Source organism: Numenius arquata, chromosome 6 (assembly GCF_964106895.1).
Source record: "Numenius arquata chromosome 6, bNumArq3.hap1.1, whole genome shotgun sequence".
NCBI classification, from domain to species: domain Eukaryota; kingdom Metazoa; phylum Chordata; class Aves; order Charadriiformes; family Scolopacidae; genus Numenius; species Numenius arquata.
In genome coordinates, this window is record NC_133581.1 from 14,911,611 (window position 1) to 14,936,974 (window position 25,364).

General features: G+C 39.1%; 1 protein-coding gene across 5 annotated transcripts in view; it reads left to right on the forward strand.

Annotated features, from left to right (window-relative positions):
* AP2A2 (adaptor related protein complex 2 subunit alpha 2) overlaps positions 1-18,090 on the forward strand; it is a 48,124-nt gene extending 30,034 nt beyond the window's left edge. Inside the window, exons 8-24 of one of the 5 annotated variants that reach the window (XM_074148491.1) lie at positions 321-471; positions 887-1,055; positions 2,188-2,325; positions 2,948-3,130; positions 4,174-4,271; positions 4,448-4,679; positions 5,497-5,670; positions 7,512-7,675; positions 7,883-7,902; positions 9,433-9,469; positions 10,359-10,441; positions 11,216-11,314; positions 12,119-12,233; positions 12,991-13,107; positions 13,309-13,378; positions 14,005-14,139; positions 14,934-18,090. In XM_074148491.1, coding sequence (XP_074004592.1) covers positions 321-471; positions 887-1,055; positions 2,188-2,325; positions 2,948-3,130; positions 4,174-4,271; positions 4,448-4,679; positions 5,497-5,670; positions 7,512-7,675; positions 7,883-7,902; positions 9,433-9,469; positions 10,359-10,441; positions 11,216-11,314; positions 12,119-12,233; positions 12,991-13,107; positions 13,309-13,378; positions 14,005-14,139; positions 14,934-15,011 — 2,063 coding nt within the window. In that variant the 3' untranslated portion in view covers positions 15,012-18,090. Of the gene's footprint in view, positions 1-320; positions 472-886; positions 1,056-2,187; positions 2,326-2,947; positions 3,131-4,173; positions 4,272-4,447; positions 4,680-5,496; positions 5,671-7,511; positions 7,676-7,882; positions 7,903-9,391; positions 9,470-10,358; positions 10,442-11,215; positions 11,315-12,109; positions 12,234-12,990; positions 13,108-13,308; positions 13,379-14,004; positions 14,140-14,933 lie in introns of all 5 variants that reach the window. The other 4 variants (XM_074148489.1, XM_074148490.1, XM_074148492.1 and 1 more) reach the window with 4 other exon arrangements.
* The last annotated feature ends 7,274 nt before the right edge of the window (positions 18,091-25,364 follow it).

Sequence of the window (25,364 nt, forward strand, 5' to 3'; positions counted from 1 at the left end):
GTGTTTAATTTTAACGAAGTGTCAAATCAGTGTGCATTTTATAAGCCAGTCGCAACTGCCATTTTAAACATTCTTTAATGTTATCAACTGTATTAAAGCTGTCAAATATATTATAGTGGAGATTGCGTTTGGCTTTTTTTCTCAACCAGACAGAACTGTGGCTTAGAATTCTTTTGCCAACTGTATATTGGGGGAGGGTGAACTGTTTTTAATGTATCAGAGTACTTCCAGTTTATTCAGATTTAGCAAGGTGGAAGGTCTAAGACAGGGATTAGGGTGTTGAGCAAAATGAAGTTGTCCAACGGCTCATTCTTCTCCAGAAGACCCTGCGGTACGTGGTCGTCTAACAGAATGCCTGGAAACTATTCTTAACAAAGCGCAGGAGCCACCAAAGTCAAAAAAAGTACAACACTCAAATGCAAAGAATGCTGTGCTGTTTGAGGCAATAAGCTTAATTATACATCATGACAGGTGAGCTGTGAACACTTCTATTATGAGAGGGTTTTTTTAAAGTATAAAGCTGTGCCTTTGTCTTGAACACTAAATGGAATTTTACTGGCGAGGGGAAGTGGGGAGAAGGAAACACAACCACAGCAATGGAATTGAACAGTATTAATGAACTGTGGTGCTGTCGGCATATTTATTTTATTGCTTTGTTCTTGCTGCTTCTTTTTTTGTTTTTCTGGTGTTTTGTGTTGATCCCACCACTTTAATCCAACAGAGATTATTTGCTCACAGTATCTCAATTTTTATTTCACCATCAGGGCATTCTAGCAGACACTTTAAAGCATTTTAAGAAACTTGCACTGCAGAAATAGTATTCTGTATTGGGTGTTCTCAAACCTGTTGCTTTTAACCCTTTCACTTTCTCTCCTGTTCTGTGCAGTGAGCCAAATCTACTAGTCCGTGCCTGTAACCAGCTAGGTCAGTTCTTGCAGCACCGAGAAACTAATTTGCGTTACCTAGCACTGGAAAGCATGTGCACGCTTGCCAGCTCTGAATTCTCACATGAGGCTGTGAAAACACACATAGAAACAGTTATCAATGCATTGAAGGTAAATATTTAAGTGTGCAATCTGTTTTTGAGTGTTGTCTTCTCCCCTGCCTCAATGTCCTTTCCCCCACTGTCCCAAGCCTCTTCCCCCCCCCCCCCCATTAAGTTGATAATACTTGGGAACCAAATGAGTTATTCTCAAAAGTCTGCTTTAGGTTTTTTCCTTAACCCTGCAAAAATCTTGCTGTGCTGGCAACGATGGAGGTCAGCTTCAGTTTATTTCTGCAGCTTACTAATAAATCTGATACTTTTAGCTGTGGCCCATGTAATACTTCGGTGTAGGCTAAAGATGAATAATTCTTTCAAAGCGGTGAATGCTGGAGAGACTTTGTTTTATTACTGTCTTGCTGCTCTCAGACACTATTCCTTCACTGCAATAGCTTATGGGTAGCAGTAGAGCAGATCAACTTCCACTGCAGAATCAGAAAGTCAAGAAACCAGAAAGGCATATTCAGAGGCTGTGGTTATGTGAAAAAGCAGAAGTCAAAAGAGGAAGACTGATTGGCATGTAAATTTATTTGCACACTTCAGTGTTTTCGTGTATGGTTTTCTTCCAAGCTCATGCTGTAGCATATTAATATATTTGTCAAACTTTGAAGTATGTATCTGTTCTAGCTGGACTTCTGTTGATACAAGGCAAACCCAGTACTAAACCTGCAGGTAGCTAATTGTTCATCAGCCTGGTGACAATTTGACAATTTCAGCCAGTTAATAGTGCATTTGTGGCCAGTGGTACCAGTTACCCAGTGCACAGTGGATCGCAAACTCATTCACCCTAGTTAAGGTAGTAGTGGAATACTCTCTACAAAGTCCTCCATCCTTTCAGCACTTGTACAGATTTGGATATGTATACTAGAGAAATAAAACCTGATGATTTGAAATTTCATAATATTATCTAAGAACAGGAAGCTGTCTTAGTCTCCAGTGACCTTTTTCTAGGTGACTGAAAGTGAGAATAATATGAGAAACTCATAGTTTATGTGAAGGATATTCTGCATCTGAAAGATTATGAAAATGCATTTGTTTCAAACTTGACTGTGGATTATAGTAAGTTTCATCTCTTCAGTAAGTTGCATGTGCTTTCCAAATAAAGATGAAATCATCTTGACTTTTTGCTGTGTGTCCTTTTGCAGACTGAAAGAGATGTAAGTGTGCGACAAAGAGCTGTAGATCTCCTGTACGCGATGTGTGACCGAAGCAATGCCCAACAGATTGTGGCTGAAATGCTCAATTACTTGGAGACTGCTGATTATTCCATTAGAGAAGAAATTGTGAGATATTTGTGGTTTCTTATTTTTTTCTGGTTTGGCAGATGATGTGAATTTCATTCTGTTAATTTACTACTCTTAAAAGAATAGGTCAATCAGTATAAATGCAACTGATAACAAATTATGTGGAGGTTTCTTCCTATGCATATTGTATTGATTGTTTGGTTTGGGTTATAGGAATCTTAGTATGACCTGAAGAAGACAACTATACTTTTGACTCTGGTCTGTCTCTGCTAGTTTGATTTTTTTCCACTTTCTTTTTTTTTTTAGAGATCTCCCTTTTCCTAGTTGGTCCTGTCTTGGTGATGGTGTTTTTATAGGAAACAAAAATGTTCAATAAATAGCTCTTAATCACTTAAGTACACAGTTGAAAAGCCACAGATGCAACATACTTGAATGAATTATGCGGAAAGCATTATGTAGCTGGCAACTAGTGTGTGTTGGCACAGAATTTCAATGTTCATCTTTCACCTTAGCTGTGGGAACAAGTAGGCAAGCTGATGCGTCTGAAACTGAGACTTCTGGGCTACCATGGGGTATCACTAGGTGTATATGAAAGTGAATCTTGATATGTAGCTTATAGTAGAAGCTAGTCAACCTTCTTTATTCTATTATGTGTGTTCAGGTTCTGAAAGTTGCAATTCTAGCTGAGAAGTATGCAGTGGATTATACCTGGTATGTGGATACAATTTTGAATCTGATTCGCATTGCTGGTGACTATGTCAGTGAAGAGGTGTGGTATCGAGTTATTCAGATTGTCATCAACAGGGATGATGTTCAAGGGTATGCAGCAAAGACTGTTTTTGAGGTGAGAATTAACTGTTTTTAATTCACTTTCAAAATAGGTAGGAATTAGGTAAACACCACATGATCTAGCAGGTGTGCGTGCTTCCCCATAATAGGGAGGAGTAAAAATATGATCCTGAATGTTTCAACAAAACACTGCTGAAGCACTTAGTAAAACTAGCACCATAGATTTTCAGAGCCGGTGACTGTATTAAGTTGATAAGAACGTTCTCTGGCTTAAGTAATGTTAGAATACTCCTGGTACAGTTCTGATTTTGGTGAGGGAGGGCAAGGGGGATCATGCTGGGTTTTTTGTTGTTTTGCTGGGTGGCATTGAATGGCTGGCTTAGTAAGGAAATTACATTACGTGGAAAATTACTGAAATGTAGTAAAAATAGAAGCCTTTTACAGGGCAGCTTGCTGCTTTTTTTTTTTTTTTTTTCAGTTTTCTGCATGCAGGAATCCAAAACACTCAAAATGATAACTTGATCCTTCTGGAAGCATATATCCATTTCTTCTGTCCATGATCTGATAAAACTGGAATTTGAGCTATTAAAGGACAGCACTTTCAAATGTTTGGCCTTGTTGCTCTGACTTCATTTGGGTTCTTTTACATGGGCTTTTCACTTTTTTATTTCCTTTCCTGAATGTTTAAGCTGACTTTCAGAACTCATCCCTGCTATATGTTTCTTCATACTCAAAAAAGACAGTATTTTCATTTTGGACAACTTCAGCATGTTCTTGCAAGGTTTAAATTAAGTATATTAACATCCTTCTGACACCCCTAAAGAAGTAAGGGGAGACTTAAACAAGTCTAGCTGTATCTGTCCTCAAAAGTCCACAGTGCTGTCAGATGGGCCTAAGAGTTCTCTTAAGTAATATTTATGTTAGAGAATCTTCTGTAAAGTCATACTACCTATCATGCTTTTCTCATAAGTGCTCTGTAGTGCCTAGACTTATGATCTGCTCTTACAGGAAAGAGGACTAGGAAACTGGACATGGAAGTGACAGAAAAGATCTTTTTTGATATGCTACAGATCATTGACTATCAGTGTGTTCTTACAGGCCCTTCAAGCTCCAGCATGCCATGAGAATCTTGTAAAAGTAGGTGGCTACATTTTGGGAGAATTTGGAAATCTGATAGCAGGTGATCCAAGATCAAGGTAAAACACCTTCTAAAATACTAAAGTGAAGTAGTAACACTTTCTGTAAAGAATCTAATGTCTACTTAATATTCCTAAAGGCTGGTTAACAAATGATTCAACTCTTGCTAGTAATGCATTAATAAGAATTATCATGTCTACGAAACTGAACTAATTCTCTCTTCTCATGTTTTAAGTCCCCTCATCCAGTTCAACTTGCTACATTCCAAGTTTCACCTGTGTAGTGTTCCTACCCGAGCTCTCCTTCTGTCTACCTACATCAAGTTTGTGAACCTGTTTCCAGAAATCAAAACTACAATTCAAGATGTATTGCGCAGTGACAGTCAGCTAAAGAATGCTGATGTAGAGCTGCAGCAGAGAGCTGTTGAGTATTTGAGGCTCAGTACTATTGCAAGTACTGATATATTGGTAGGTATAAAGTTTGGGTTTTTTTATTATGCAGAACTCTTTAGCTGTGTCTTCTGTCAAAAAGTAAACTCCACTTAATCTTACCTGATTGCTCAGAAATGTTAATGTAGAATTAAGGAGCAACAATGTAGGTGCTGATTCTTTTAGTCTACCAAATTCAGTTGCAATCATCTTTAAATTAAAGTTGTTACTGCTTTAGTGGGACGAAAGACCATTAAAGCATGTTAATCTGGAGCTGGGAAGCCAGAGAAAGCTGACTTAGTACAGGGTCCTACAGTATTTGGATATCAAAAGGCTGGTGCTTTGTTTTTGAGGACTTACTTGATGGCAGGCCGGAAACTTCTAATTGTGCTGTGGGGTTTTTTTTTTTGTCTGTAGAAGTTCACAGTTCTAACCTGATGCTCTCAGGTCTGACCAGAGCTTGGCACACTTGACAAGTCTTGACAGCTAATAAATGCTTAGGTCTGACTAGATCCTTGGGTAATTTTCTGTGGTTTCATTGTAGGTCTGCTTGACTTAAGAACCATTAGGTCTGCTGTGATCTAATTTTTAACTTTTTTTTTAATAGGCCTGTACCAGAGAAGTGATATGCTCCTGTTCTCTTAAAGAACTGCTTTGGGAGGAAAGTTTTAAATAACTTTTTCAAAGCAAGTCTACTCCATCACTGTACAATAAACTACGTAGTCATTTTCTATGTGGATAATTACTTCTGCTTTTGCCCCATGTAATCTATAAGGATGTATATCTTCAAAGACTCAGAAACTGGTTTGGCTTTTTCTGTAAGTTTAATTTTTTTTTTTTTCTTTTTTGTGATAAGGCTACAGTGCTGGAGGAGATGCCCCCTTTTCCAGAGAGGGAGTCTTCTATTTTGGCTAAACTCAAGAAGAAGAAAGGGCCAGGCACAGTTACTGACCTGGAAGAAATTAAAAAGGAGAGGAGCTCTGATATGAATGGAAGTGCTGAACCTGCCTCTGTTAATGCCAGTGCTGTTGTGAGTTCAAAAGCTGTTACTTCACTAATTTAGATGGTGTACAAGTGAGGAAAGAATGGTTTCCTTGAAGTGGCTTCTTAGGGGGTTTAAAACTTCTTATCTCAAATTAAGACACTGGGCGTATGCTGTAAAGTAGCAAGGGAACATATAGCTGCTTTTACCCCACTGTGCACTTGGATGCAGTTGTCTTTTGGAAATATTATGTAAATGGAGACAAACTGTCTGCAGCCTAAAAAAGTCTCTTCTACATTGTTACTTTGAAAAATATTGCTGTAAACTTAGGGGAATCTCTTTGGTGAAATTGCTGTGAAGGTGAGATAATAGAATTAACATTTAAAAGGAGTAACTTGAATTTCAGAGTATCAGCTGTTCTTCTGCTTAGTCTAACATGGTAGATAGTTTATGTTACTGTTTTTACTAGAAGTGGACAACACGGACTTAACATGAATGTCCTGAAATCAGTATAATGGTGTTACTGTCTATTTGACAGTACTATTTCAGTTCAGTAACGGTAGACTAGGCCACAGTCTTGTTTTTTCCTCAGCGGAAACTTCTCATTTTATTGTCAATTAAAGCTGGTAGGGTGAATCATTCCCATAATGTAATACTTGTTTCTGGTTTTAATGACTAGCATAACTTGTAATTACATTTGAGATGTAGTAGTAGATTACCTAAGAGAAGGAAATACTGAGCACACTCCCTCCTCCGTTTTTTTAAAGCATAATTCTTTAACTCTTAGTCATTGCAGCATGTATGAGTAGATGTTCCAAGTGCAGCATCTTTGAATGGACACAAATACCTTTCCAGCAGAAAAGTTGCTGAATTTTCTTTGCATGCCAAATTGACTGATGTGACTGGCAGTTAAAATTGCATTGTGCTTTGAGCTTCATTTTATGCCTTGCAGCCATGAAGAAATTCTGTTGTGTTACCTTCATCAGTGGCTTTGGTGTGACTCTGGCTTAGATGCTGAGTATATGTTCCAAATTGGAGTTCAGCTGGTCATTTTCAGTAGTTCTTATTGATTGGCTTCTGAAAATTTTTTGCCAAGGAATTTTTTGTTATATTGCATCAAATTCAGTCTCTGGAGAATACGATAACTTTGAGTTGGGTTTCAAAAACAAGATTTCAGACTCAATCCAAGCGAATCTCATGACTCATCTTCAGCATATCTGCCATATCATAGGCTGCTAATGTCTGATACATGAACATTTTGTTTAACAGTCTGTGCTTTGTTCTTGCATGTGACTTGGGCACATATATGTAGCCTCTGTTGTAAAGGCAAGACCTTATCTTTAGTGTTTGCAGCTTGAACTAGCTACAGACTGCTTTTGTGCTGGTTAGGCTTTACATTATTTCTAAGGTTTGCCAAGGTTTGAAAACACAGGACTAAACTGAAAGTCAATTTTAAAGATGCTGTGATGTTTTTAATTTAGGTTTGTGTAAAAGCCACTGCCTGCCTTGCTGGATTCTTCATGAAAGAAAACCAACACACTTGAATCTTATTCCCTACAGTACTTAAATTCCCTTGAAATTAGGAGGGGAGAAAAGGAGGAAAAACGTTGTCATCTTTCTTCTACAGAATCAGATTCTGGACAGATGAATTTTGTTTTTTTATTTAATGGTTAGATGGGCATAACTCTTGAAAAAGAAAATCACGTCTGTAAATGACATTCAGTTGAAGTGCAAGGTGATAACTACGTCCATGAAGCCTCCTACATCTATTCAAAGCTTGATTTGGGGTGGGGAGAGGCACTATGTCATAGCTTAGTTGTCTATGCAGAAGAGACGACTTTGTTTTAGTTTTGCTGTAGTGTAACACTAAAATGTCTTGTCTTCCCTAGTCTACTCCTTCTCCATCTGCAGATCTGCTGGGTCTGGGTGCTGCCCCTCTTGCCAATTCAGCTCCCCCACCGTCCTCTAGTGGTAGTCTGCTGGTGGATGTATTTTCAGATTCCCCTTCTGCAGTTGCACCTCTTGCTCCTGGTTCTGATGACAACTTTGCGAGGTAATTAAGTCACCTTGTAAGGAATCTGAAAAAGAATTTGCCTGTTAAAACAGGATTAGAGGAAAAAAAATGTGCAATAACTTATGATTTTATTCCAGCTTATTGAATGCATTCCTGGGTGGTAGTTGTGCAGCAAGAGAGGTGTTCTTGAACTGTGTGCTGGATTGTGCTTGAATACATCTGCTCATGGGAAAACCAAGATTGTAGTAATCGACCTGAGGATATTAGCCACACAGTATTGCCTAGTTCTCATGCTGGATTTGCTTCTTTGTTAAACTAAGCTGCTTGTGCATCTCAATACATCTTGAATTTTGGGGCTATCTTGGCCTGATACGAATATGTTTACTTATTTCCATGAAGTATTCTTGTGTCTCTCCACTTATGGCAAGCTGATACTGGAGCAGTGAGATGGATTATATCCAGAGATTCACAGAATTTCAAATATACTTATATTGTTCTGCTACTGTCTGACAAACAGGTGTGAAAAGGGGGGGGGGGGGAAGTGCTTTTCTTATTTTTTCTTTAGGGGATTTGATACAGATATCTTCCTAATTACATAATCTAGTATAGATGAAGTGTGTTGCTGATCCCTTTAATATTAAAAGCTGCTGTGGCTACACTTAAATGCTCCTTGGCTAAAATTTTGAAAATAAATAGTACAAGATGACAGATTTTTAAAGACATTCTGTAATCTCATTGGCCAAAGAATGTGCTACTATTGCCAAGGACCAAATTTTGAATGATGTCATGACAAATTTGTGGTGCATCTTAATATAAAAGACGTAATTAGTGAAAATAATCTGTCTGGATCACTGAGACTTTCATCAAAATTTTATACTAGGCAATGCATTGTTGTGGGTTTAGAGTGACTAAGACTTGATCCTGTGTTTCTCTTGGAAGGCAATAAGCAATGTTTAATCACGCTACACAATACCAAGACTTTAAGAGGATACACAAGCTTGTTAAAGCTTATCTTTTTTTTTTAAAAGGGGGGAAAAAAAAATCAATACTAGTAGCTTCATAAACAAAAGTTACCTAAAAAGAGTTTTCTCTTTCTGCAGAAGAAAGTATAGCATTGCCCAACCCCTTGGTCCATCTGTAGATGATGAAACACTTCTCTAATGATACTGAGAAGTTGCCTTTTACAGTTTCCTGTTTCTTTTTAGTGCTGTTGTCACTTTTATTTCTAATCTGTTACTTGGGTAAGTCATTCTCTGTGTGCCCTGTATTCTTGCCTACACTTAATACTTGTGTGTTTTTAAGAACTGATCTTGCAGCTATAGTTAGAAGTGCCACTAAGGTTGGTGAGGCCTCTGCTTCAAAGCACACATTTGTAGTAATTAAAATACATCTACATATATGGTTTTGAACTAAAACTTTTTTGCTGTTGCAGTTAAGCCTAAAAGGACTTAGCTCTTTAAGAGGTATAAATTTAAGCTACTGAACACCTTCAGCTGTCTCCTGTATTTGGGAAGAATTGCTGGTTCCTAACAATCAGGGAGGGGCGGGGTGGGAGAGAGAAATGTGGGAAAACCTTGCCTAATACCGTTCTAAGTGTACTGAGCTAGGGCAGCTAATAAATTTTTCATGCATTAAACTTAACAGTGCCTTTTTTGAGGAAGGAGGTGAAAGAAAGAACTAAGCACTAAGCTGTCTTTACTAACTCCTGCTATCTCTGTCGCTACTGCCTTTCTTCCTTTGTGCTGCCTGAACTAGCCCTGACCTGGCTTCATCTGAGGTAGTTTCTGAGGAACCAGCTGATACTGTGCATGATGCTGATGAGCTTTTTCACAAGTAAGCAATACTAAAACCTTGCAAGGCTGGGCAACTTCCAGAATATAGTTATAAAGCAAAACTATATTGTTCATTAACTTAATACCAGCAAAACTAGAGAAACAAGTACTGTCAGACTTGTGACTAGAACACATCTGTAGATGCTGTGGATTTTGACAAGCTCATGAATACCCAGGTTAGAGTTGCCTTTATGAGTCAGTGCTGGGCCACTGCTCTAAAATGAGGCAATGCCAGTTGTGTATTGTTTTGCAACTATTCACAAAAAAAGGAAAAACATAAGAGTAAATTGTCAAAAATACTGATATTTGGGAGTATGTTTTAAATGCATTTTATGCAAAAGGTTGATGTTTGCTGACCACCTCTTCTACTTTTAAGTGAAGAGTGACAAAAAGGACTGAAATCACTGCAGAATGGGCTTCCTCTCTCAAAATGGGAAAAAAAATACAACTCTCAGTTGACTTACGTGATACAGAACTGATAAAACAAGGGATTCTTTTTTCTTTCAGGTTTAAACAGTCAAAGCTTCAAACTTTTCAATTCTACACCAACCTAATGAGTTTCAGAAGTTGTCAAGAGTATGAATAAGAAATCCTAGTCTGTTGCCTGGTCCTTTGTAGACTGTGTGTATATAGCATATTGTTGCTTCCTTCATAGTTTCTCAGACTTCCTGTCAAATAAGAATTTCAGTTCTTTTAATGTCCTACAAATGGTGGTTTTGGTTGTAAAATTGTCGTTTCTAACTGCAGTTTTCTGCAAAGGCCTCTCTCACAGACTGATGCTCTCTAGGTTAACCACAATCTTCATCCTCTGTGTAGACCCTGAATATTGGGGTTCTAAATATTGTTTAATATGGCTCAATTTACAACGTGTTTTCCTTCTCTTCCCCTAGGTTTGTTTGTAAAAATAATGGAGTCTTATTTGAAAATCAGTTGCTACAAATTGGATTGAAGTCTGAATTTCGACAGAACCTGGGTAAGAGCGTTCAGGCCAAGTGGTTAGCTGTCCGCATTATCAACCCAGTGCCAGCACGCTATTGTGGATAGGATTTACTTTTTGGCTGCTTAGAGGGAAATGTGATTTCAGGCCTAGCCTGTCTTAGGATCTTCACTGTTTGTGTGTCCCTGGCTTCTGTGTGGGTTCTAGTTTCCTTAAATTTTTCGGTTGTCTTGGTAGCTGAGATGAAGTGGGAGTGTTAAGTGGTACTGTAAGCTCCAGCTCTTGCTGCCTAGTTGTAAGTCTGGTACAGCCAAGGTAATAAAGGACCATTCTCCTCAATTTCCATATCTTGAAGTATAGCTTATTGTAATAATATGATACACAATGCATTTCAGACATGTCTATCATAATACATCAATGCACAAGTTAACAAAAACCTCTAGAAAGGAGCTGGGAATCAAATACAGGCCAGCCTTAGAATTGTTTGCTTCTCCCCTTCTGCATAATTTTTGGTACCATAATAGCTTCTTTATATAAAAAAATAACCTTCTCTGGCAACTGAAGGACTTCCACTGATTATTTAACTGCCTGTGTGACAGCTACTGTGGGAGAGATCTGATGGTTTAATTATTTCATGTTGAACTGTGAATGTCTTGGTAGGATAAACCATGTAAATTTATGTTTGTTTTCAAAAGCTGTTTTAAAGAAAGGTAGAAAACAGTGTATTAGATGCTTGAAGGACAAATAGTTCCATATGATTACATGTGATGTACCTAAAAATTCTAATGTCTTTTATCCTTTTCTTTCTAGGACGTATGTTCATATTCTATGGAAATAAGACATCAACACAGTTCTTGAATTTTACTCCAACAGTAATCTGCTCAGATGATCTACAGTCAAATATCCTTAAGTGCAGTAGCGTGTGTCTGTTCTTATTTGGGTTTTGTGTTTTATACCTCACAAAATTATAATAAAGCTGCTGGATCAAGGCATGGTGTCCTTGAACATGAAGAAATTAGAAACTTGCTGATAACCTTCTAAAGTAAACTTTCTATAGAAAGAACAAGTCTTGCGCAGAGATGGAAGATTCTTTCCTTAAAGCTCTGGTTATAAACACAAATTTTACTATTGGATATAAGACTGAATAAATATGTAATGTAACTCTGTAGCTTTCTCCAGTGTCATGAAGTAGCAGGGGTATAGATGTGGTGTCCTTCAAGTCCTGTGTTAGCAGATAACCTCAGACTTGAGGTGGAGGTAGAAGAAAACCCATACATGATGATGATACTTTAAAATAAGCTCTTAATTTACGGTTTATCCTTAACACTTGGTAGTGCAAATTTAGGATTTCTTGGAGACTATGTAATCAAACTTGTTTGACTCAAAGCATCACTGCAATGTTCACATCAAAATGAGATGTGGGTCCAGTGGGTTTTATTGTGAAGTCTGTCTGTGTCTTCATACCTTTTTGAGAGCATCTTGCTTTAAGAATATCCATGTAACTGAGAATTGTAGGGGTTGTTGCTTCTAGGTGTGTCAGTATGGAGAGAAAAAAAAATTAAAATTCTTGCTGTACAAGAATTGATCTTTGAATATTCATTAGCATGAGCAGACACAATGCTAATTCCTCATGTAGCTTATTGGAGGATTTGCTAAATTTTCAAGTTACCAATTCATTGATCAGTTTCCTTAACCACTTCTTATGCCTGAATCTTCAGACAAAGCCTGTTGACCCCACAGTGGATGGAGGTGCACAGGTTCAACAGGTTGTGAACATCGAATGTGTGTCAGACTTTATGGAAGCTCCAATTCTGAACATTCAATTCAGGTAAAACACAGGATTCAAATGCTAGTGAATTAATTGAAAGATGTTAAATTTCTCCTGTTCTTTTGACTGAATTATAAATATGGACATACAAAGTTATCTTGGGTAGACAACTTACTTGAAAAATTGATCTAACAAAGCTTTAAGCTATTAGGGGAGGTAGGGAATCCACTTGGAACAATGTGGTTAAAAAACCAAACGCCTAATCAAGAAAGCAGCTACTGATAAAATGTCTCCATGACTTCTTTCCACTATCTGTATAAAACAGTCTTCCTGTTTGCTTAAGGAATCTCAACAGGAATATACACAGTAACTTCTCCCTTCTGGAAACCAAGAACACTTCTGCAAACAACTTGAACTGGAAATGCATGCAGCCAGAAATAGAATCTTGTTATGTCCACTCAACATCAGTCTCTGGCTACATTCTGTTATTCTAGTCTAAACTGGTTCTTACTGGTATGTTTTCACAGGGATATATTTTTGCTCCTTTGGGTGCTATCTACAAAGGTAACAACCTACGCTGACACTGAGAGATCCTTACTACAAGTTCTGCCAATTCACTTTCATCTGAGCAGAGCAAATAAATATATTTAACAGTGGATTAAAGCTGGTATCTTAGAAATAACATTATCTGCAGTTGATGGATTTTAGTGCTAAACAGTTGCACTTCAGTGTTCATCCTCAGTTGTTTGGTTGATTTAGGCTGAGAGACTGCTGACACTGTGCTGCATACACTGTGTTCTTTCTATTCCATATGCAGATACGGTGGAACATTTCAAAATCTTTCGGTAAAATTACCCATCACACTGAATAAATTTTTCCAGCCGACAGAGATGTCTTCTCAAGACTTCTTTCAGCGTTGGAAGCAACTGAGCAAGTAAGAATTTGTCTGTACTTGGGCTTGGGATTCTTGTGGGGGCCAAGGGGAAAAAACTAGTATATTGTGAATGTAGCTGGTGCAGTGCCCCATCCTGTACTTAATCCTGGGAGTTATAAACTGTCCCAATATAATTAATTGCTGCTGAGCAGTGCTGTACATAATACGTGTGTTATACTATGCATTCGTCTTGTCTTGCAGTCCGAAACAAGAAGTACAGAATATCTTCAAAGCAAAACACCCGATGGATGCAGAGATCACAAAAGCGAAGGTGGGTGGTAGTGTGGTATTTTTAATTTGTAGTGTAAGCCCAGTGGTATAAGCAAACTCTGTTCATCTTGGTTTATATGGCAATTGGATCATCCTTTCAAAGTGGAGAGTCCACATTGTGTAATGGATCCTTGGCAGTGCTGGGTTGAATGGACTGTTTCTCCGTGTAGCTTGAATCAGCTGGAAACTTGAAGCTTTTTAAGAAAACACCAATTCAGTGCTTAAAACTGAATTGGAAGATACTTCCAGCCTTAATTTATATTAGAGTTATCAGTTACAAAAGAAAACAACTGACTTTTTGTAGAACTGGCTGCCTTAGGCAAAACAGAAATGACTAGTGTGAGAACAGAATGGCTTTATGAAAAACAAGAGAAACTTATGTTGAGTCTAACTTATTTCTCAGTTGCTCTTGAACTTTTTTTTTTAGGAACAGCTCATTATCAGGGGTACTCTGTAACTTCAAAAATTTATTGTAATAAAATTGGTATCAGAGAATTCTTTAATGTCTTGAACACTTTGAATAAAAATTACTCCTCCTTTTGCTAGTTGGTGGTGGCTGGGCTTGAGTAGGCTTGATACTGGCATCCTGCTGTCCCAACATATAAATCTTCTGGGTTTCTTTCATAGATAATTGGCTTTGGATCAGCCCTACTTGAGGAGGTAGATCCCAATCCTGCTAACTTTGTTGGTGCTGGTATCATACATACAAAAACTACTCAGATTGGATGCTTACTGCGCCTTGAACCCAACCTCCAGGCACAGGTATCTGTTTAAGTGTCTACAGCTTGTATTCAAGTTACTGTGTGCACTAAATAACTGTGTGTACCTGAAACTCCTTAAGGTATTTATTTAAAATCACCGTTGCAATACCTAATTGTGACTGCACACTCCAGCCAGAAACGAAATTGTAGCAGCTGGTCCTGGCCCAGTTTGGTAAGCTGCTGCTTTGTAGCAATTCTTTCCTGTTGGAAGAGATCACTGTATTATTCTAGACTGTCTGTGGAGTCCCACATTCTCTTGAAAGTTGGAAACACAAAATGTTTCTTTTGTGCGCCCTGAAAAAGATTAAGTATAATTCCCTTGGCCATTTTAAATTAATAAAATAATGATTGGCTAAAAGAAAATAAGGAAATGAACATAATGTTAAGAATATACTTCCTCAAGCATTTTGATAGAGGTTCTATCGAAGTTAACTGAGGACTAAAAGCAAGTTTTGGGTGCTAAGTTGCCCATTTTCTGAAGAAGTGGTGGTAGAGAGTCTTTAGACTTTTCCGCACAACATTTACTCCTCTTATAGAAAAATTTTGCTGCTAAAGCCTAAAAATATTAGAACAATGGTGACTCTCAACAAGGGTTTGAAGATGTGCTCCAGCCTATGGTTTGAAAAAACTGTATCATTCAGTGGCTGACTGACCCTGAATGTTTTAACTTGAGGTCTTTTTCCTACCAAGTCTGAGAAAACAAGAGGTACCTGCTGGCTTTCACTAGTTGACTGTGCATTCATTTGATGCCAAACTGTGTTTAAAAAATAAATAATATTTTATGTTCTTTTTCAGATGTATAGGCTCACACTACGAACAAGTAAAGAAGCTGTATCTCAGAGATTATGTGAATTGCTGTCAGAACAGTTTTAATATTAACCATGTCAGCTTGGGTTTTTCCATTTATATCGCTGTCATCATACTGCAAATAAATGTCTTGTACATCACTGTCTGAGTACTGCAATGTTAACCAATACCAGCTCCCTGCCTTAATAGGACTTGACCCTTGTTTGAAATTAAGACTTTGAAATGTACAGTACAGGGAAGTGACTTTTTACATTAAAAATGGCTTTTAGTGTGTTACACAAAGGGTGGGAGGACTGTCTTGTGCTCCTTTTTTTTGCAGAGGTCAGGCTTTTAAACTTGTTAAAGGGAAATCAATGTAGATGTCTTAATCAAGGATTTCAACTGAAATGGCTAGTAATATTCTGCCTTTAACAGGTGCCCCCTCTGCTCTGAGCTGACAGAACGCAATGGAATGCTGCTCAGTAAGATTAATTCAGATGTTAACATAGAGTCAAAACTTTGTGTAGTTGATCATTGCTGCAAGTCTTGTACTGGGTGGAAGGGCAGATTCCAAGATGTATTTGAATCTGATTCAAATGAATGTTTATGTTGAGTGTCACCAATCTTTGTATTTGAAAAATGCAAAGGACCAGAGTCTTAAAGTATTAATCTTGTAATACTTTACATCTTAATGTTTTCTGATCTTTGGAAAGTGGATTGAACACAAAAGCTATTCTTCATCCTTCTGCTTATCTCAATAATGAGGTGAGCTTCTCTGGTAGGTGGTGAATGAGTACATGCTTGTTCATTGTTAGTCAAACTGAAGTTAAATATTCTGTTTTGTGTTTTTTCTGTTTCCCATCAGACCTAGCAAGTAATAGTGCTAATGATGTGATATAACTAACTGCAGAGTCTGGTATTGTATAAAGAAGGGGGAAGAAATGGGCCCTTGAAGGGCTGTAAGGCATGCACTCTTAGATGAAAACGTAATTTTAAACAATATTTTTTTTCCCAGTGTACAGGAATGTTAAAACTTGAGAGGTTGAATAACTGATAGCTGAACAGTTTCCTGTCTGTCAGTCATGGTAAAAATATCCAACACGCTGTAGAAGACTTGTGTTGAAACCAAGAGTAGAAGGCCCCCAAAAGTTCAGCTTTTATAGTGGTTTTCACAACCAAAGCCTTGGTAACTTGTTCCACATCAGCAAACTCTTTGCAGCTTCTCTGCAAAAGTAAGTGGACACAACTCTGGCTTACACTCTTCAAGCCTTGAGGTGCAACAAGGCTACTAAAACAAAGCAGGTGAGGTAGTGTAGTTAGAAACTGCCGGCAGCTGTCAGTGAGTACTACAGGTCACAGTGCATGTCAGCTGCTTCTGACATGAGAAGTGAACCTCAGACCAAGATTTCCTTAAGGTTACTTAAAGGAAGGCTGGGACTGGTGTCTCACAACATGTACAGCCAAGTATGCCCATGAAATAAAGGTTTTGAGTGATAGTGATGACATTGAGAATGCATTTAAATAAGGCTCCTGTCATGCTGCCCAGTGCACAGCAGGGGACAGCATTCTACATGATTGAGTGTGCCTTTTTTTTTTTTTCTTCAGTGCTTTGAGTTAAATGATGGAACTGGGTAATTATAATTTGGTGTGAGTGCAAGTGAAAAATGAGGAACAAAGGTTTGGCTGTGGTGGGTGGATTTGGGGAGATTTTTTTGTGTGGGGTTTTTTTTTTTTTTCCAGAAATGGCTGTTTAACTATGGATGTTATGAGTGAAAACTTGGCTATAGACCTGGTCTTTCTGCAAAAGTTCTCTTGAAAATTTGGTCCCTTCTATGGCCTTTCAAGTGTCTAATCAAGCTTCTTTGATCACAAACATTGTCTTTGAAAATCTTCACGAGCAGTTCCTGCAGTCAGGTTGGGCAGTTGGCAAAATACTAATGGACTACCTTATGTTTTGTCCTTTGGATGGTATATGTCTCTTTAATAGTCCTGTTATCTTAACCATGCTCTTGGCTGCTATGTTAAAACTCTGATGTGCTGAACTAAAGGGAGTCTTAGCAAAGACAGGGGAGGAGCTTCTATTTCATTTTTTCCAAATTATGTTGTATATCTACCCCTGAAAATGTTCTGTGCCCTCATTAAAGGACACCTTGAGACACTGCACTACTTCGTTTGCTTTGCTTTGATTCAAGCTGTGCTAAAATGTGGGAAGGAGAGGGGTGTCTTTTCAGTGGTGACTGTGTTAAGCTTATGACTGTTCACACTCTGTGTTAAATGTCAGCTCAATGAAGCCATGAGCAGAAACATGAAAACAATTAAGGACAACTACTTGATTATTTTTTTTGTGAATGATGGTTAACTTACCAAAGTGATGTATCCTGTCAAGCAGACAAAGTAATTTCTGCAGTAAACAGTGTTATTGTTTTTACGTACAGTATTTTCAGGCATTGACATGTGAAAATAACTGAATAGCAAAACAGGTAGCGCATGTTCATTCTTGACCTACACTCCAGTATGTAACATTTATGGTGATTGTCTTATTTGTATAAAACAAAGTTCTGTCAAATTAAGTGGAGAATTTTCATATAGAAGACTATATATTAGACTATATTCATCAGAAGAACGTATTAAGATTAAATAAATGATTAGAACAGTAATAAAACTGTCCTTTTTTGTCTGGGGGCATGGAAATGTAAAGAAGAATTGCATGGAATGGTGGTTCTGGAACAACAGTTGATGTGTAATAGTAAATTCTTTCCTGCAAACTACTGGTGGGTTGTGTTCAGATGAGTTGTACCCGGCCTGCAGGTCTCTGCTGCCCCAGTGAGGTGTGTTTATGGCTTTTTTTGTTGGTGTGTTTGATAACATGTTGCAAATACTCTGCTGTAACACAAAACAAAACAAAAACCACCAAAAAAACCCTTGATGTAAAAATCTTTCGTCTTATAGTGTTTAACAACAGTAAGTATATTAACAGTACAGTAAACTGGTGTAACAGTGGGGTATGGTTGAAGCTATGAAACACACCTGTGTTACACACAGGCAGGTCTTGTAAAAAAGTTGATGTTGCTGTAAAAGAAGAGTATCTGAACTGCTGAATAACCTCACAAACTTTAAATGTATGCTTCAGATTCCTAGTACTTCTTTAAAACTTATTAAAAGGAAGAAACCTAAACCTGGGCCCTATGAGCTTTTGTGCATGCATACATTTTCTTAAATGAATTGCAAACAAAATAGTAAAAAATATTCTCTACCAGCAGCAAGTAGAAATTGCTTGTAAGTGAACTGTGTCCTGTTAGAAATGCTGTTTCTTGATTTCTTGCAGAGAAATGACCTGCAAATTTCTGCTTTGTCCAAAAGACACTACGTGTCTGTGTTAATGATGTTTCTAGAAATGCCCCACCACATTAAGCGTTCATGTAGCACCTTGTTCTCTGACAACAGCTGTGTATGGATGACAGCACAAGTCTGCTGTGGACAAGTCCACTTTCAAAGGAATGGGATCAGGTCACCTCAGCTGTCTCCTCTCCCATTGGAGTAATGGGCTCTTCCACAGGTCCTAGTTCAACTGTAGTGAACCTAACAGTATTTTCAGTTAAAATAACTGGTCAAAGAATGAGAAATAAGTTAAATTTGATTCCTTCTACTTTATTTGAAAGGTAAATTTCTGTTATTGCACAGTCCGTAGGCTGGTTTTTAGCCTTGGGTTAAGTATCACCCTGAGCATAGCCAGGCAGTCTCTGATGTGGTCTTTCCTCCCAACCCTCACCTGGCCCACTCTTTTTTTTTTTTTTTTTTTCACCTGCACCTAGCACCCCTTCCCCCCTCTCGGCTCCCTTCTGATCAGGAATAATTTATCAATTAACTTCGTTGACACTCCAGGGAGCTGCTCAGGAAGCCTCACTGCAAGGCTTTCCTGTGTAATCAATACAAGAGAGCTTCCAGCAATGAGCAGTCACTGTGGAAGTGTTAAATTGCGATCAGTGTTTAATTAAAAAAAAAAAAAGTATCTGAGGCCATCCGGCTAATGTATGCAACTGTCAAAGTTACAAACACAGCCACTAAATACAACTATTTCTGTAGTGAGCCTTTTTCCAGGGTTGTCTGGGTCTTGACATGGTAGTTGGAATTCCTTCTTAAGAAGCTGAAGTGGCCTACAGCAGCCACATGCTGTGGTGACCATCATGTTCTCAACATTCAACCTGTTTGGAAGAGAGGGAGGATCAGTTAGGATCTGTATATACTATTTTAAGCTTCCACCTATTCAGATGTTTGAACTTTTTTTTTTCCTTACAGTGGAACATTTAGAGGAAAGAGCACAACCCTTAGAGTCCAACGGTTCTGTCAACTACAGAACTACAAACAGGGCAGCGATTGACTCTTAAGTTCTCATGACCACCGTGGGAGTTTGGGTGTCCTGAGTTTCTGCCTTCCTATTTGACTGAATTTTCAAAAGGTTTATTGCTATTAAGCCTCAGGCCTCACTGCAGAACTAATAGGATTTGATTCCACCATTCTCCTTTTGCACTTTCAAAAATAATACAGTAACTATGTATATAATTTTTTTTAAGCTGTACACTGGACTGCTTAACAGTTTACAGAATGTCTCTGGTGTGATCTGTTAACAAAGATGCTGAATGGTACATGTTCCATTTGCACAGTTCATGGAGGAGGGAAAATCCCTTTGTTCCTCTAAATTGTTAGCACTAGAATTTAAGCTGATGACTGCATAAAGTCAGTTCTGGGCTGTGAAGTCCCTTAACACAGTAGTTAATAGTAGACAAGAGTGTTACAGAAAAAAATATTTTTGTAAAAATCTCTTTAAAGGGGAGAAAAGTCTGCCTGGTTTCAATTCAAACAAAACTGGTTTTTAACCACAACTTTCTTAGTGATTGTGATGAACGTTAATAACTAAAAATCTTTGTCCAGGCTTAACTGCCCTTTTGAAAACTCAAGATACAAAGTCACTCAGTTTTCAAAATGCTGGGGCTGAACTCACTTTGAAGGGGATAGCTTTAGGATTACTTTAGTTACTGCAAAAGGAAAACCACTCATTGCTTTCCTATTCTTGAACATTTTATTCGCTTGTATTGTTGGGATTATAACAACTTTCTTTTTTTTTTTCCCCAAATAACTGAACTCTAATACTGCTGCAGTTAACTTTTATTGAAGCCTCGATTCCCTGTCTGAATAGTCTCCTAATGAGCAAGCAGAACTGCATGGACTGAGACAGACACTGAGAACTGTAAAATATGTCTGAATTACACTATTAGGAGAATATTATGAAACAACTGAAGTGACATCACGTATTTAGGTGAGATAAATTTCTTATTTTGCTGTCTTAGCTATTTGAAAACAGCTATTTGTAGTCTAACTGACCTTTTCCATCTTCAAAAAAAAAAAAAAAAAAACCTACCCCAAAACAAACCAAAGAAAAAAACCAAAAAAGTCCCCAGAACATGCAGTGTTGATGTCTGTTTTTTTAAAAAAAAAAAAAACTTAGGGAAGTGAGACACCATTCAGTGTTTAAATTGTAAACCCTACATATGAAATGACCTTATTAGCATTGTTTCTAGTCAGCTGGCTTATACTGCAACATTGTATTGCTGGGTAGATACAACCACATTTTTCTCCCTGAATTGTAAAGGAGTGGTAGTTAACAAATAGCACTACTTACAGATGGCCAAATAAGAGACATAAACAACTTCACAATTACACAATCTCTCAATTATCCTTACTTTGTTGAAGATGGACATGATCCTTCACATCGGCTTAAAGAGACATTTGTAGAACAGCCTTTGTAAGTTATTTTTTCTTCATACTGGAGTTCTCTACAATGCACTGTCAAATGTAAAAAGAAAAAAAAAAGTAGCAGAAATCTTAGTCTTCTCGAGTGACCTTTGCTGGATGCCAAAAGCCTCCACACTCTGTTTCATGCACAACCATTCCTATTGCATGAGACAATTGACAAGTCACAACTGAGTAATACAGCAAGAGAAGGTTTTAAATTGGGCACTGAAGATGCATGAGAGAGTTACACTGGAGGACAACTGAGAAAGTGCAAGTCACTGGAATTAGAAATGAGCAAAATAATTCCTGTTAAGAATATAGTGCAAATTCAGGCTAGGAGTTAAAAATTAATCCACTGATGAGAACACAAAGATGCAAATAAACCAGCTGGCTAATTCTGATGGAATTATTTCTGGTTCACAAACTTTGTAATAGATTTTACTTATTTGAAAAATACTTAATTTACTTATTTTAAGGATTCATTTACTTACAGGCAGCCAGAAGTTCATAACTGAAATGCCTGCCTGAAGTCTGCCTTTCCTTACTACATAGAGTGCATAATGATACATAGCAGGTACTGATTGTATTGATCTTGCATTTTCTCCTGACTTGAAGCAAAATACTAAGCAGTTTATGATGTAAAAAGCTGACTGAAAACAGGTATTCTAACGAGTTTGAAGATTTAATTTGAAGTTTATATTGAGAACAAAGAGATTGAATACTATGAAGGCAACTTATGCACCTCTTGCACTGCTTCTGTGCAATGCACTTTTGAGCACATTCGGGTTCCCCACTTGAAGAAAGGTTATGAATGAAACCTGAACATTGTTGTGGGAAAGGTTCAGCTAATACTGTAGCAGGAATGTAGGAATTTGTCATTGGAAAACAAGGCAACTAGTAATTGGATACTAGACTAAGGTACTATACTTGTATCTCATAAATCAAGAGCTGGGAGGTAAGCCGGCATTTAACTTTTCTTTCCGGACTGGAAAGCATTGTTAATATTCTGCAAGACTGAAAAGTACCAGAATTGCTCAGTTTAGGGCTGAACAATGTGCAGAGAAAGGAGAAGACTTGTTCGCAATTTTCTGAACTCATGAAATAAATACTGGGAGGTACTGCCTGTTAACTGCAAGACACAAACCCAATAATAGTATGGTTGGGAAGATACTGTTCTGAAGCACTTGTCTTAGAAAAAGTATGTGAACAGAATCTAAAGTGGGCACCAAAATCATAATTATACTGGGGAAAAGTCCTTCTGCTTATGAGAGTTCCTACTTGAGTTCCCATTCTGTGACGTGAAAAGTACGAGGATGCAGGGAGAGCAAGGTCAATGGGAATGGGGTGATAGAAAGAATCCCATCTCCTTGTGTCAAACTGTCATTTTCCAATGCTTATGAAGTCAGTCAATTTGAGCCTCCTTTCTGGTAAGGAAAATGAAACCAGCCTCTTTGGTACTGCATTACTTGTGTAACAGTGGGAGGAAGGACAGACTGTGCATTTAATCATTTGCTCTGCAGGCAGCTAATTCTGCCATGCCTTGTGGCTGAGTTGCCTGACCTGTACAAGCTGCACTCTGCTGACAATGTTAACAGTGAAAACATGAAAGGTTCTGCTACAGGTGACTGTATCTGCTGTTATATATTGATTCTCATATCACTGTTTGAGAATAGTAGTTAACCACAGTTTCCTTATTTGACTATTTGGGATAATTTGTGTAAATCAGTCTTCTGGAGTAAGACTCAGTAGGTGATATCTTGGGTGACTTGAGCATGGTGTTCCACTTCCTTCATTTTTGTTGCTGTTGGAGATAAATTTCTGGTTCAGATCTGATTATAACAATGGAAGGGAGGAATTTGCGTGAATATTCACGACAGCTAAGGAAATAGCATGTAGCTCTGCTTCAAAGATAAGAAGATGTAAATACTTACAATCTCATTAAGCAGGGTAGAAAAAGGCAGGCCTATGAGGATGCTGCATATCCCTCCTAACTCTTGAAAAAGATAAGTAAAGCAAGTGGCGGCTTTAACTTGTTGGAGGTGAGGTTGCACGTTCTTTAGGAATTAAACTCACGGAAAAGGAGAACAAACAGTGAAAGTGGTATATGACAGTGGAGAAGGCAATAGAAAAGTAACTGAAATTGAGATGTTAACTCTTTTCTGCGTCCTCAAACAGTGGTTTAAAAAAAATACATAAAAGAACCACAAAGGAAATATATTTTCCAGTCACACATTGAGCAGTGCGTATGTCATTTTGGTTTATTCTTAGAAGGGTTAATCCACATCCTAGGAAGCATTGAATAAAGATTGTCTGCCTGTTTCTAAATAGGACTAGAAGTTAGGCTTCTGCTACCTATACAGAATACAGTTTAAAACGTATAGATATCTCTTGTGCATCCACACCAGTGTTCCTGACACCTATACTGGAGATCCTAAAATAGGACAGTTCCATTTAAAACCAGGAGAGAGGATGTTACTTTGTGTGCCTCCGTTCACGTGAAATTGTACAGAAATTGTATAATGTGGTATTCGATCATCTGACACATTAGGTTTTAATTATGCACAGGAACCAAAAAACATCACTATACCTTGAAAACTGAGAAAATAGTATCCTGCAGAAGAGATACTAAAAAATACTCAAGTGTGCAGAATGAGTACAAGAGCTAAAAGGAGGACTGCAGGGTAAGTCAAGAAGTAGCCTGTCCAAATAAAAGGTAACTTTCTTACACTGCTTAATTAGGATTTTGAGATTAAAAAACAAATTATACTGTCAGTCTCCTGATAAGCCTTATGTCAGCCTCCTTAACTCAGTTTTCAATGTTTACATCTGTATATAACAAAGGATCTATTGTTATGAAATCAAAGAATTCAGACAACTACTCCAAAAAAAGAACTGCAAAAAGGAGAAAAAGAAAAGATGGAGCCAATGTATAGAAATGGTATCGCAGCCAAAGAGAATGTAATGTGAGAATTCATACACAAATAGAAGAAAAGATGAGCTAAAAACAGAAGCAAGATATAGCAAAGGATAATCATTTACCTTGTGGCACAGTTAATGGTACAACAGAAGACAAGGATGTTGAAAGTCTAGAGGTGAAAGGAGACGACGTAGTGCGGGTAGTAGTTAACGTTGTTGTTTGCAAAGAAGTCCTTTCAACTGACTCTGTCGAAGCTGCAGTAATAACACTGGGAGCAAAAGTACTTGTAGATAAAGGAGTTGGGATCAAAACTGGAGTGGACATGGCAGAGATACTGGTAGGAACTACCAATGAAGATGTTTTGACATGTGGAGTAAATGTGGTATTCGGGGAAGAAAAATATGTAGTGCTCTCAGCAGCCCTAAATGAGGATGTACTGAGAGACACAGGCGTAGGTTTTGGGGTGGTGGCTGAGGCTGATGTGGAGGAGACTGTGGAAGTGGTGGCAGGTGGCAGCCGGGTGCTGAGCGGGCTGCTGGGGGCAGGCGGAGAGCTGGGACTTGGAGAGGTGCTTGTCGGAGGGAGCTCTGTGCTGCTAGCGGGGCTGGCCTCTCTGGAGACAGAGGTCTTGGAGGTGCTGCTGGCAGAGGTGGTGGCGGTCGTCTTCTGGGTGGTCAGGGGCGGCACGATGTGTGGCACGGTTGTCTTTTTGCGGGTGAAGGCTGCCGGGAGGAAAACAGAGGTCAGTGGAGGACAAGGTCAGGACGGGAAGGCAAAGGAGGCGGGCAGAAGGCCCGGTCTGGGGGGTCGTGGTTTCAGCTGGGATAGAGTTGACTTTCTTGCTAGCGCTGGCATAGCGCTACGTGTTGGATTTGGGGTGAAAACGGTGTTGGTAAAACACTGACGTATGGGGTCGTTGCTGAGCAGCCAAGGCCTTTTCTGCTCCTCACGCCGCCCCGTCAGCGCGTGGGCTGGGAGTGTGCAGAAAGCCGGGAGGAGGCAAAGCCGACAGGTGACCCCAACGGACCAAAGGAATATTGTCTGCCGTATGGTGTCACGCTCGGCATCGAAAGCTGGGGGAAGAGAAGGAGGGGGCAGCCGTTTGGAGTTACGGCGTTTGTCTTCCCGTGTAACTGTCAGGCGCGACGGAGCGCTGCTTTTCCTGGAGATGGCTGAACACCTGCCTGCCAATGGGAAGGAGTGAATGAGTTCCTTGTTTGGCTTCGCTGGCGTGCATGGCTTCTTCTTTACTTGCTAAGCTGTCTTTCTCTCAAGCCGTGAGTTTTCTCACTTTTACCCTTCCGATTCTCTCCCCCATCCTGCCGTGGGGGGAGTGAGCGAGCGGCTGCATGGCCCTAGTCGCCAGCTGGGGTTAAACCACGACACCGGGGCACGTGGAGGAAAGGCAGCGCGGTGCTGCACTGAGCCTTGCTGGGAAAGAGAGAGGAGCGGGTCCCTGGCTCCTGCCCTCAGCCTCCCTGTCGTGTTGCTCCCCCAAGCAGGGGGGACAAGGACAGCACCTTCAGGGTGCCTTCCAGCGGGCAAGCACCCTCTGCCTCTCCCTGGAAGAGGAGCCTCTGCGCACGTGCGTGTCTCCCTCCAAGGAACAGGCACGGCGTCCCATCTGCCCCCTCCCAGACTTGCAGGCCGGGCTCTGTCGGAGAGACCTGTGCCCAGGGCCACAGCACAGGCAGGCCGTACCAAGGTGTCGACGCCGAAGGAAGTGGGATCGG